Consider the following 11,921-nt stretch of genomic DNA (forward strand, 5'->3'; position numbering starts at 1 on the left):
CTCAGTCCCTGGATGCTGTTCCGGGAGGTGCCAGCCCACCCAGGGGTGCTGGGACTGAGGGGTCACACCTGGGTAAGGCTTCCAGGCCGTATTTGCATCCCAAATTCAACACTCCCCATCACACGTGTGCCCTGGAGGCTCTCAGGAAAGGGAGACATCCAGTCAGTACACTATAAATATAAGTTTTATTGATGTGTGAAATCCAACAAGTACAGCTGGCATCTCGGAAACACCGACACAAACCGCAACGATCTCCTCCTGCCCAACAGCTCCCGGGACTCTCTGGGCACAGCAGCAAAGCTGGCACCTGGCACCCCGTCCCTGCGGGGCACTTACCTGCGTGTGCAGCCCAGCCTAGAGAGCCCAGGGCCTCACCTCCACCCTGCCTGGTTCCTGCCAGGCTGCGGCTGTGGGCAGCAGTGCCCTGGTCCCCCTTCACAGCCTCCTCCCAGCATGGCAGAAAGACCTGGGCAAACGCCACCCGGAGCAGCTGCCACAGCAGAGCTGTGCCAGCAGAGTGCCTCGGCCTTTCCACTGTTACCTGCATCTGATTTTGGCAAGCTGCCCCAGGGAGGAGGCAGCTCACACCTGTAGGCTTGTGGAAGTGTGAGTTTCAATGCCTGCACTTCTCTGCCTGGTGCCCCCCTGAATCACATGTGGCCCCTGTCCAGCCTCCTCTGCACGTGTGGACATGGTGAAGGCTGGAAAACCACAGGGGCCAGCGTGGCAGGGACAGGACAAATGGTGTCCACACACAGTGAGAAGGAAACACTGTTTTATTGCCTGATTTGGGAGAGGGGTGAAACCCTGGGAGAAGCCCCATCCCCTGTTATAGCCCAGTCTCCCCTCCAGCCAACCCCAGCCAAGTGATGAAGTGTTTGCTCTTCTTGTGCGTGTGACAAAGGTGGCCTGGACATGCATGGAGGTGAGTGGCCATACCCCTGGCTGTCACCACGGCACCTGGGAGAGGCAGAACCTGACACAGCCAAAGGGGCTGAAGCAGTTTTTGGTGGGTGGAGGCTCAACCGGTGTTCCCAGGCAGCCAGAGCCACAGCTTGAACCCCACCCTCATCCACTCAAAGTGCATCACAAGGGGCAGGAGAGGAGAGGGGGTGTGGGGGAGAAGCCTGCTCTCCTCCATCACACTCCTCCTGATTATCCAGCCGCGTTCTCTCGTGGGTCTCCTGCAGCCAGAAGCACCCACGGCTCCGCTTCCCTGCTCTGATAAAGTGCGTCCTTGCTGCTTCCCTAAGGGCCCCCTGGAGCAGGATGGCTGCACCCCGTCCCTCTGCCATGCCTGGGCAGAGAAAACCCCTCCTGCCCTGCTCCTGCAGGGCAATAAACCCCGGCGTGCTCAGCCCTGCCACGCCAGCCTGGGGGCTCAGTGCAAACGTGCTTCTTCTCCTGCATTTCCTGCACCTTCCGCCACCTCTGGGACTGTCCTTGAAGAGAGGCAAAGGTCAGTGGCACCTTGGCTCAGTTCGGGCAGCACAGAGGGTGCCTTTGCCCTGCACCACGTCCCTCCTCATCAGCCCCTTCACGCCAACACATTCTCTTGTGTCCTGCTGCCCCGGGGACGAGCAGCCTGCCCCATCACCCCACTCCCCAGAGCCCCTGCCCAGCTCGGGGACAGCCATCCTGCAGCTCCAGGGTTTGTCCTGGCCCTCTGCCCCGCAGTGGCCACATACCTGGTCAGCTGGGACACTGCAGTTCACGGGTGCAGGCTGTGCTGAGCCCTCCTGGACATCCCGGGCAGGCTGGGCCCACCATGGGAGCCACCTGCCCTGGCAGTGTCACTCCAAGCTGGGGAAGCCTGTTCCAGCACAGCCTGGTCAGCAAAGCCTTCCCTGCGTGTGGGGGACACGGGCAGTGGCAGTCACTGGCGCCTGCTGGTAGCCCCTCCACTCCACACACCAGTCCACCTTGTCCTGGTTCTCCTGGGAGGGGTGGTGGCCCTGGCTGTGATAGCACGGAGGTATCCAGGTGTGCAGGGCACAGCGCTGGGGACGGCAGCACCTCCAGGGGGCAGAAGACAGGACCCACCACGAGAGCCCCAAAGGCCAGGGAGGAGGCAGGAGCTGCGCAAAGCTGCCCCACTGACACCTCCTGCATCCAGGGAAAAGCCTCAGCCCAGCAGAGCACGCTCTGTGCTGGGCCAGGCTTAACTAGCCCCAGCCCAAGCGCAGGACAGAAGCAGGGCATCAGTCCCATCAGCTCCCAGGGACAAGGAGATGGAGAAGGGTGACAGCCCCACATCCCCCAGCTCCCTGCCCATCCAGGCACCTCGTGCAGGCACAGGGACTGTCCCCCACTCCTCTGTGCCCCTGAGGCTGTGGTTGGCACCACTGCAGCTGGCACAGCTCCACTGCAGAGCATGAAGGGAGATCCAGGAGCAGAGGGGAATTTTTGTGAGGGATAGTGAAAAGTCAGACAGCAGCTCCTGGGGAAAACCCCGATGCTCAGCATGGAAAGGGCAGCAGGGTGTGTCCTGCTTGCAGACCCTCCTCTGTGCAGGAGAGCCCCATGGCCAAACATTCCTCAGTGCTCTCCAGGCAGGGGAAACTCAGCTTTGCTGAGGGCCCAGCATCAGTGTCAGGCCAGCCAGACTCTGCTGTGCAGCCCCAACCCAAGCCAGCAAAACCAAAGGTCAGTCTCCAGGATTCTGCTGGAATCTGGCGTTTGCCCTGCAATCCCTGGCTGCTCAGAGTGCCAGGAGCAGGATCCCCCAGCATGACCTGAACCAGGGCCAGCCTGCCAGGGTGGGGCAGGGCTGCCTCCCCCACATCTGTGCTTGCCAAAAACCTGCAGGTTCCCGTGTCTGTGGGTGACAAGTGCAGCCCGGTGCCAGCAGTGCCAGCACACCCACGGAGCCTGTGCTGTGCAGGTAAGCAGGGTGCTGTGTTCCCAGCACAGCAGCACGTGCGGGTGCCCCACCAGCTCTGGGCTCAGCTCAGTTCCTCTGGAGAGCCAGCAAGGCGCTGAATCGCCTTCCCTCTGCAAGGTGTGTGACTTTGGAGCAGCCACCAGAGCCACGAGCTGAAAGGGACGAGCCAGACTTTTCCTGGAACCAGTCACAAAGTGCAAAAGCCTTCCCAGTGTCCGGGTCACCCGCTGCAAACAAACCACTCTGGGATCTCACCTGGTTTCCAGTTCAGGCACTGCTGGGACCCCCCCTCTGCACAGTGTCACCCTGGGGGGCTGGCACTGTGACAGGCCGGGTGTCCTTGGCATCCCCTCCTTGCAGAGTCGGTGCTGAGCGAGGCTCGTCCGCCCTGTCCTGCTGAGACAGCCCCAGAGGTGCTGGGGGAAGAGAGGCTGCAGGGGAAGGGCTCAGGGCCAGCTCTCCTCCTGCAGCAGAGGCTCCAGTGATGACACAGCCCAGCCCAGCCCTGTTTTTCCAGCCTCCTGGCACTGGCGGGGTGTGGGAGCCCAGATCCTCCTTGCTCCATGCAAGGAACCAGTCACTTGTGTCCGTGTTGGTTGATTTGGTTCAGACCCTCTTGTCTCAGCCCCCAGAGACAACAGGGACTGAATGTGAGACTCCCGAAGGTCTGAGAACACTGCCCTGCTCCCACAGAGCCTGGTTTGAAGATTCCATCTCTGAGGAAGGTGTCCCAGCAGGAGCCTGAGATGGAGCCCCAAGTCCTCCTCTGCCTGCTGGCTCCCTTTCCCCTCCATGAAGACTGGGATGCAGTGGGGTTTGTGGGGAAAAAAAAACCCAAAAAGAAAAAGAAAGAAAAAAGGGAAAAGAGAAGGAGGATTTGCACAGAAAGGAAAGGGGGATGCAGCAATCTCTGTGGCTACGGCGACAGGAAACACTAAAGCCTTGTGCAACTTCACCTACGGCACCTTTGGGCTCTTCTCAGCCCTGACTCACGCGCTGCTGGCCAGGACGAGGAACGGGGCCGCCAGCTGCCCTTCCAACTCTGCAGCTGTCTCCTCCCAGCCCAGCCCCAGCCCGCTGCTCCCCCTGCACGGAGCAGGCTCCTCCCAGCCGTGCTGGGCACAAACCTCCTGGGCAGGACTGTCCCCGGGGTCCCCAGGGCAGCGCCAGGCAGGGACAACAAGAGGGGTCCCCAAGCTCCGTGGGGCTTGTCAGTCCTGGAGGGGAGGGCGGCACATGCCAGGGCTGTACAAAACGTTTTGCAATGAAGAGTGTGTGGAAAGGTTAAAACAGTTCCGAGATGTCTCAAAACCCTTCTCGACTGAGCCAGGCCTGGCTGGCACCTCCCAGTGCCTCCGCCACGGTCCGGGACCTGCAGGAGCACCGTGTCCATCTGCAGAACATCTCTCACAGCAGGCCAGGCCCGGGAACGGCACCGGGGCCCCACGGCCCCTTTATCTCTCAGATTTGACCTTGTACCTGAGCACCAGGTAAGCCAGGAGCCGCAGGATGACGAAGAAGATGCCCAGGATGAGGAAGTCCAGGTAGAGCTTGGCCTCCTCCACATCCAGCTCCTGCAGGATCTTGATGGGTTTTTGGAAAGGGCAGAAGTCCTCGAGGCACTCCAGGTCCTCGCGCTCCATGGCGTAGATTGTGAGGATGACCCCCTCGAAGCCGTACCTAGGGCAGAGCACACCCCGAGGGTCACCAGGGCCCCAGGGGAGCCCAGGACAGGAGCTCTGGCCAGAGCTGGGGGCCCACCTGACATAGGAGACGTAGGAGCTCCACTGCAGGTAGGTGGGGATGGTCTTGAAGCTGACGAAGAAGCCCGAGAAGAGCAGCACGGGGATGGCAGTGACGGGTCCCACAAAGGTGGCCACCTGGGGAGCAGAGCCACTGCGGGTCACGGCCCTGCCTGCCTGTGGGCGGCCCCTTACCCCAAATTGTCACAGAGCCCCTCACGACTCTCCGCAGAGCAGGCAAAGCCCCGCCAGACCTGCAGGGAGGTGGAAGCAGCCCCGATGAGCAGCCCCAGGGACTGGGCCACCAGGGCGGTGGCGGTGGCCAGGGCGGAGAAGAGCAGGAAGCGCGTGGCCTCGGGGGGCTGGCCCGTCATCCAGTACACGATGCTGCAGTAGGCGATGGGGCAGATCACCTGCAAGGGGACACACACGGCACCCTGCTGGCCCCACGGCCATCCCCACCCCACAGAGCCCTCCACGGCCAGCCTGGGGCACTGGGCAGGGAAGGGCTGTGCCCAGCACGGCACATCAACACCAGGGTGGCGGCTAAATCCATGGAAAGCTCACCTGGAAGGGCACGTCTGCCATGGTCTTGGCCAGGTAATAGGCTTTGAGGCTGTACCAGTAGTTCAAGTGCTCCCTCAGGAATACGGTCATCTCCTGGGGGACTGCAGGGAAATGAGGAGTGAGCAGCCAGAAATTCTCTGCCCCGGGGTGCTCCAGCCCCCCTCTGGCTCCCCAGCACACACGCACTGGAGCAGCCTGACTGCTGGGAGCAGCGTGGGGGTTCTGGGGCAAGGAGCGGCTTACAGGTGAGGATGGTGGGCATGAGGGCGGCGAACATGAGGAAGAGCATGGAGAAGAAGAGGAAGCCGGTGTTGTTGAAGACCTTGCCCGCGTCGTTGCCGATGTGCAGGTAGAGCAGCCCGATGAGCACCCCGATGCAGATGTGGGACATGAACCGCAGGTGGGTCAGCACCTGCAGGCACGGGGGGGGGGCTCAGCACCCCAAAATACATCCCAAGGGAGCAGCAGACAGCTCATTTAACTCCTTGTCTCTGCCTGCCCCCAAAGAGCCCGAGCCCTGGCCCACCCTCCCCTGCCCTCACCGTGTCCCTCAGGATGCAGACGAAGGTTCTCTTGAACAGGATGCAGAACTGAGTCGAGGTGCTGGTGGCAAACGTGTGGCTCTCGATGTGATCCACATCCTGCAGGACCACAGGGCCACGGTCAGGCTCACACCACGGGGCCCCTGCTGGCACGGGAGGCTCCTCTGAGCCCCCACTCACCGTCCCACATGTTGGGCACGATGAATCTGCCTTGTCAGGGCTGCTCTTCTTCTCAGCCATGGTGCACATCCCGTTCTGGACAGCGCGGAACAGGACGGGGTTGAGGTCCCCATACTCTCCTGAGGCCACCTCGATGACTGTGGAGCAGGACAGGACCCCTGAGAGGTGCTGAGGCAACCAGCACCTAACAGGAAGGGCACAGGCATCTCCCTTGGGCAGCCCAGGCAGCCCCCAGGGCTTGGGCACTGGTTTGGACCCTCTGCTGCGGTAGGGACACTCACTGAAGTCAGCGGGGTTGTGGTATGTGGGGCAGTGCAGGCCGAGCCCCTTCAGGTAAGGGATGAGGTTGGTCACGACGCCCTTGAAGATGCACTGGCCCTGGCTCAGGATGTAGAGCTGCAAGAGAAAGCCGGGATGTGGCAGGTGCAGGGCAGCCAGGGCACTGTCACCCACCCCTGCCCCCCTCCCTGTGCCAGGGGGACACAGGCCACCCCTGCCAGACCCCGGCCACACAAGGCCCAGGACAGATGCCTGCAGCCCACCCCTGCCAGGGCCTCTCTCCTGGGTCTTGGGGCCAGAGGGATGCTGTCCCAGCCCAAACCTTGTCGAACATCTCGAAGAGCTTGGCGCTGGGCTGGTGGATGGTGCAGATGATGGTGCGCCCACCCTGAGCCAGGGACCGCATCAGGGACACCACCTGGAAGCAGGAGGCACTGTCCAGGCCGCTGTGGCCACGCAGGATGGGGTGGAGGAGAAAGAGACAGCAGAGAGAGAAGGGCAGAGTTGAGAGGGGGAGAAGAACATCCTAAAGATGCCCCCCACTTGCCTCCCCTCAGATCGATGCAGGTCAGCCCCAGGGCACGGTCCCATCCAGGCTCAGGTGGGCACCAGAGGGACTGGCCATGCCAGCAGGGGCAGCCCAGCCGGGCGGGCAGTGCTGGGAGCCCCGTGGCCTCACCTGGTGGGCTCATCGAAGAACATGACGGGCGGGTTGTTGACCAGCTCCAGGGCGATGGCCAGGCGCTTGCGCTGCCCCCCCGACAGGGAGCTGGTGCGGGTGTACGAGCACTCCAGCAGCCCCAGGGCCGTCAGGATCTCATTCACCTGTCACACAGCCAAGGGTTTTCGTGGACTTTCATCCCATCCCTGCCGCCTGCCTCCACCCTTGCCATCCCCTGCTCCCCTTGTCCACACCTCGGGGAGAGATGAGGGGGTCTGGGCCCACCCTCCTCGGCACTTACCAGTTCCTTCTTCACCTCCTGCTTCTCGCTCAGCTTCAGGTTAGCAGAGACCTGCAGGGAGAGGAGGGCCAGGGAGACACGACTGTCAGATGGAGGGAACAGAGCTGGCTGCACCATGGTTCCACCCCAGTCCGCTCAGGATGAAGGGAGCACGGGCAGCAGGCTTTTGTTCCCACATCCCAGAGCCCTTGGAAATGCCTGATGTCAGCGTGGGCTCAGTGCCCACGAGGAGACAGCCCACAGGACGTCCCCCGGCGCTCACCATCATGGCCTCGAGCACGGTGAGGTGTGGCAGCAGCATGTCGTCCTGCATGATGTAGCAGGACATCTTGCGGAAGGTGCGCAGGTCCCGCGGCCGCCCGTTCACCAGGATCTGCCCCTTCATCCCGGTCTCCCTGCAGGGCAGAGGGAGGTGTGGGGGAATGCAGCACAGCCCTGCACCCCCAGCCCCGCTGGCTGCCCCCAGCCTCACCTGTAGCCGGCCAGGATGTTCATTAGGGTGGATTTCCCAGCTCCCGAGGGGCCCATGATCCCAATGAGCTCCCGCTGGCAGAACTTCCCCGACAGGCATTTGAGGAGAGTCTTGTACCCTGGAGGGAGAGAGCAGCAGGGTTTAGCTTCTGAGAGCAGCTACAGGGACTGGATGCCATCCCAGCACCTGGGGCACCTCAGGACCTCCATGTGCTGTGCCAGGGGCCGGGTGTGCCTGGAGGTGTCTCCATCAGCACCCCCAGCAGGGCTATCCCACAGCAGCTGTCACCTCCAGCACGATCCCTGCCCCTGGGCCTGGGCTGATCCCACTGATTCCTGGTGCTGAAGAAGCTCCTGACCTGGATCACAGCAAAGACCAGGGAAATCCCTGGGTCAGGTCACAGAGCTGCTAAGGAAGATTACCAGGCTGTGACACTGGTCCTGGGCATGTCTTCAGATGCTGATCCCTAAGGCCGGGGGGGAGGGACAGCGGGGAGCGGGGCAGCACAGGGCAGGCACAATTCCCAATCCGGCTCTTGCCTTCATTGGCATTCACGCTGTGGCACCCGGCAGCAGCCACTGCTAATCAGACCTGGAATTATCTCTGCTTTAAACGCGGCTGATTAGCATTTTCTGGCAGAAGGAACATGATGTGTCGGGAGCAAGGAACAGGCGCAGCCTCGGGCTCTCAGGAGCTGGCCCTGAAACGGAGCCGTGGCCGGGCAGCAGCGGGGCAGGGGGGTGATAACACCACGGACCGAGCCTGAGCATCCCCCTGATGGAATTGTGTCCCCCCTGTGCCCCACGGGGACAGCCGCTGTGGGGCAAGGGCAACAAATCCAAGCTGGGCCGACCCCAAGGACAGACCGCTCAGTCCCACCTCACCGGGGGAGCCCTGTGGCTCGACCCTCCCCAGGGAAGGTCATCCAGCACCGTGAGCCCCCCGTTCCTCCTCGGCACCCCTCGGGGTGAGGAGCCCGGAGGCAGGAGGGGGTCCCGCGGGCAGAGGGGCGGCCAGGGGAGGGCGGGGGGCTGCGCAGGGTGGCCGGGGGCGAGCAGGGCCGGTAGCCCCGGCAGCCCCGGCAGCGCGCACGGCTCCGCACCGCGCATGCTGCTCACGTCGGCGCCACTGCAGCTTGCGCAGCGGTTACTCACGTTCATTGACTGCCAGTAACCTCCTGCCTCAGCACAGCGGGGCCGGCCGGAGCTGCGGGATGTGGCCAAAGCCGCCGAGTCCCCCCGCCAGCTCTGCCGGAACGCGGGGAGAAAAGCGTCCCTCCCACCGCCAGCCCCGGGACCCCCGGACCCCTCGGCGTGCTCCCACCGTGTCCAGCCGCCCGAGCCTTTCCCCGTCCCTCCCCGCAGGGCACTGGCCCGCTGGCAGGCAGCCGGTTCCCTCCTGGGTGCTCCAGCACAATCCGCCCTGGCGGACCCGCGGCTGTGCCGTGGATGCTCCCGGGATGCTCCCTCAGCACCCCGGATAAACAGGGAGGCATGATCCCGGCAGAGGTCGGGGCTGCTCCCGCCGTGTTCAGCGCCTCGGTCTCCCGAGCTGCAGAGCCCGGGGACGGGGACAGGCCCCATCCGGCACTCGTGGCTGCCAGGGCCCCTCAGCGAGCAGCCCTGTGACCTCGGGCCCCGCTCATCCCCGCCTGCCTTCAGCTTCTGCAGATCAGCTCACCCTCCATCTTATCGGGCTGCCTGATTGGCATCCCATTAACTGAGAGCGCTAATTAAAGCAGACTACCACCCACCAGCCGCCATCTGCCTCCCCTCTCCCCTCCCCGAGCTCTCGGCCGGAGTGACACACAGGGAAGGGAGCCAGGGCCTCGGCTGCACAGGGAGAGGAAAACCCCCCCCAAACCACACCTTCTCTGAGCTGGGGGGTCTCCTGCTGCATCCCACACAGCCACCACACCCCAAACAGCAGTGCTGGGCAAACCCATCGCATCCCATCCCTGCCGGCTGCCCCGGGATATCTGCCCCGGCCAGAGGCTTCCCTGGAATGCGCTCTGCCTTCTCCCGGCATTGCACAGCGCAGGCACGCAGCATCCGCTGCGGGACACGAGCCTTCCCTCCTCCTCCCACGGGCTCCCAGAACAAACAACCAGCCACAAAGAGCCCCTGGCACCCGCACAGGCCAGGGTGAGATCATGGCATGCGGAACGGGAACGGGGTGCGAGAGCCCTGCAGGTCCCCTCCCCTCCCTGCCCTTCCCCACCCGCCCGCTCCTTCCTACCTCTCTTCCTCCACCAGGATCCCTCCCGCACGGAGTAGGACAGGTCGATGAACTCGATGTTGACAGCCGAGCGCTTGGGGAGGTGGGAAAACCTCTGGGCCTCTGTGATGTGGTTCTCCACCTTCTTCAAGTGGGTGGTGAGCAGCGGGGCGTCCTGGGGGCCGGCGTGGCACACCGTGTCCTCCAGGGCGATGGAGACGCAGGCGGGATCCATGCCCTTCTCCGCCATCCTGCCGCTCTGTGGGGAGCGCACGGGGCTCGGCTCGCAGCGGGCTCCCTCTCCCAGGCACTGCAGGGACCAGCCCACAGCCAGTCCCGTCTCTCCTTCTCCTGCTGGCTCCGGGCCGCGCTGTCCCCTCCGCCCAGCTGCGGCCGGCATCCACATCTGGCTGCGGGGATGGAGCCAGCCAGGCACGCCAAGCCTGCGCCCAGGGGCTCAGGGCGAGCAGCGGCAGGATTTTGTGCAGCTCCACAGTCAATAATTCATGCACCTCCTGCAGCTTGGTCCAGCTCAGCTCCCCCCAGTCCCGGGGCTCCCTGCCCCGGTCCCGTTTGTCCCGGTGCGTGCAGGGTGGGAGGTGGCGGAGCTGGTGTCCTGCCCTACGCCCGGATGTCCCCAAGGACTCCCCAGGAACCAGCCCTGCCCTGGCCTTAGGGAACGCAGGGATGAAATCCTAAACGAGCAGGTTATTCCAGCTGGTTCCTCGGGCAAAGCGCGCCACGCTCGTGGGGCAGAGCAGTCCTGGATACATCAGACCCTCAGATGGTGCCTGGGGTCCCCTGGGCGTGCTGGGAGAGCCTTAAGAGAACAAGGAGGGGGCTCTGCTGGTGCCATTCCCTCTCTGCCTTCCTTGGCTCATCATTTCACCTTCCGGGCTCTTCCAGCACAGCCTCGGAGGCCAGGCCGGCACGGAGCAGGGGCCGTGACGCTGACACACCTGCCCCAGCCCTCTCCTGCCCGCAGTGCTCCACAGCCGGCTGCAGCACAGCCGGGCTCCTCGTGTTTCCGCTCGGCTCGGCGGCTCTGCGGTGCTGCTGAGCCCAGCAGGGCGGGGAGCACTCTGACCGCGGCTCTCAGAGCCTGGGAGGGGGTCGGGGATCCCCCCGGCAGCACCAAAAGGAGCTCGGGCTGTGCCTGAGCGGGCTGTGCCCTGCGCCCATCTCCCCTCCCAGGCCGGGGTCCCACCGCCCGGCTAACCTACATTCGGCGGGGCTGCGGGCAGCGGCTCGCTGCGGCTGCAGCGCGCACACCCGGCCCCTGCCAGGGGCGGCCGGATGCCGGGGGCTGCGGGAGATCCCCCCAGCCCACCCCTGCCGCAGGCACATCCCGCTCAGGGCTGGAAGGAAGCCAGCCCAGCCCCGGGGAAGGAGGGGTGGGGGGATTCCCAGCCCGCGGGTGCCCTCCCAGCATCCGCGGGGTGCAGGAACGGGGGGTTCGGGGGTGCTGGTGGGGGGCAGCGGGCTCGAAGCGCCCTCGGGCTCACCTTGACTCCTCCGGCTGGGCGTTCACGGAGCGCTAAATCCCGCAAGCGGCTCTGGGCGGCTTAGCCCAGCCCCGAGGCGCGGGGTGGGGACGGGAAGGCTTTGGCCGAGGATGCTCTTCCTTCATCCCTGCTCCCCGCCGGCCCCCTCCATCCCCAGCCCCCCCCCCCCGCCACCCCCCGGCCCCGGGGAGGCTCTCGGCTCTCCCGCACGCTCACCTGGCAGGGTGCGGGGCGGCGGCTCCGCTCCCGCAGCGCCCCCGCCTCGTTTCCTCCGCAGACAAAGGGGCGATGCCCGGGGGGCTCGGCCGGGCTGGGGGCGGCTCGGTTCGGCTCGGTTCGGCGCGGCTGCGGTGCTCAGCGCCGGGATCCGGGCTGGGCGCTGCCCCCGCGGGTGCCCGGCCCGGGTCTCCTCCCCATCCCTCCGCGGGGCTGGGCGGGCTGGGCGGGCGGGGGGCGCTCCGGCCCCAGCCCCGCAGTGGCTAGTAGAAACCTCGCAGTGGCTAGTAGAAACCCCGCAGTGGCCAGCAGCCCCCCGGGCCGGGCTGCTCGGGGGCGCCCCTCTCCGCCAGCC

General features: G+C 64.8%; 1 protein-coding gene across 2 annotated transcripts; it reads right to left on the reverse strand.

The window, feature by feature from the left end:
- Positions 1-172: 172 nt before the first annotated feature.
- ABCG4 (ATP binding cassette subfamily G member 4) lies at positions 173-11,585 on the reverse strand. 2 transcript variants are annotated; one of them, XM_066203520.1, is made up of 15 exons: positions 11,567-11,585; positions 9,867-10,104; positions 7,629-7,746; positions 7,419-7,551; positions 7,157-7,207; positions 6,874-7,019; positions 6,517-6,640; positions 6,197-6,311; positions 5,916-6,052; positions 5,736-5,834; positions 5,437-5,605; positions 5,194-5,294; positions 4,881-5,039; positions 4,646-4,764; positions 173-4,564 (listed from the first exon to the last, which is right to left on the reverse strand). In XM_066203520.1, the coding sequence occupies exons 2-15, from the start codon at positions 10,093-10,095 to the stop codon at positions 4,339-4,341; spliced, it is 1,926 nt and encodes a 641-aa protein (XP_066059617.1). In that variant the 5' UTR covers positions 10,096-10,104; positions 11,567-11,585; the 3' UTR covers positions 173-4,338. The 2 variants fall into 2 exon arrangements, with proteins under 2 accessions (XP_066059617.1, XP_066059616.1); XM_066203519.1 differs by lacking the exon at positions 11,567-11,585 and adding an exon at positions 11,351-11,437.
- Positions 11,586-11,921: the final 336 nt, after the last annotated feature.

The sequence above is a fragment of the Chamaea fasciata genome, unplaced genomic scaffold, assembly GCF_029207755.1.
Source record: "Chamaea fasciata isolate MVZ Bird 193981 ecotype frontalis unplaced genomic scaffold, bChaFas1.0.hap1 SCAF_24, whole genome shotgun sequence".
Classification (NCBI taxonomy): Eukaryota; Metazoa; Chordata; class Aves; order Passeriformes; family Sylviidae; genus Chamaea; species Chamaea fasciata.

Coding starts and splice junctions, on each gene's coding strand:
- ABCG4 (XM_066203520.1), bottom strand. CDS start 10,095: ATGGCGGAGAAGGGCATGGATCCCGCCTGCGTCTCCATCGCCCTGGAG. Junction 6,312..6,516: donor TCTTCGAGATGTTCGACAAG/GTTTGGGCTGGG, acceptor TTTCTCTTGCAG/CTCTACATCCTGAGCCAGGG. Junction 6,053..6,196: donor CCACAACCCCGCTGACTTCA/GTGAGTGTCCCT, acceptor CCTGCTCCACAG/TCATCGAGGTGGCCTCAGGA.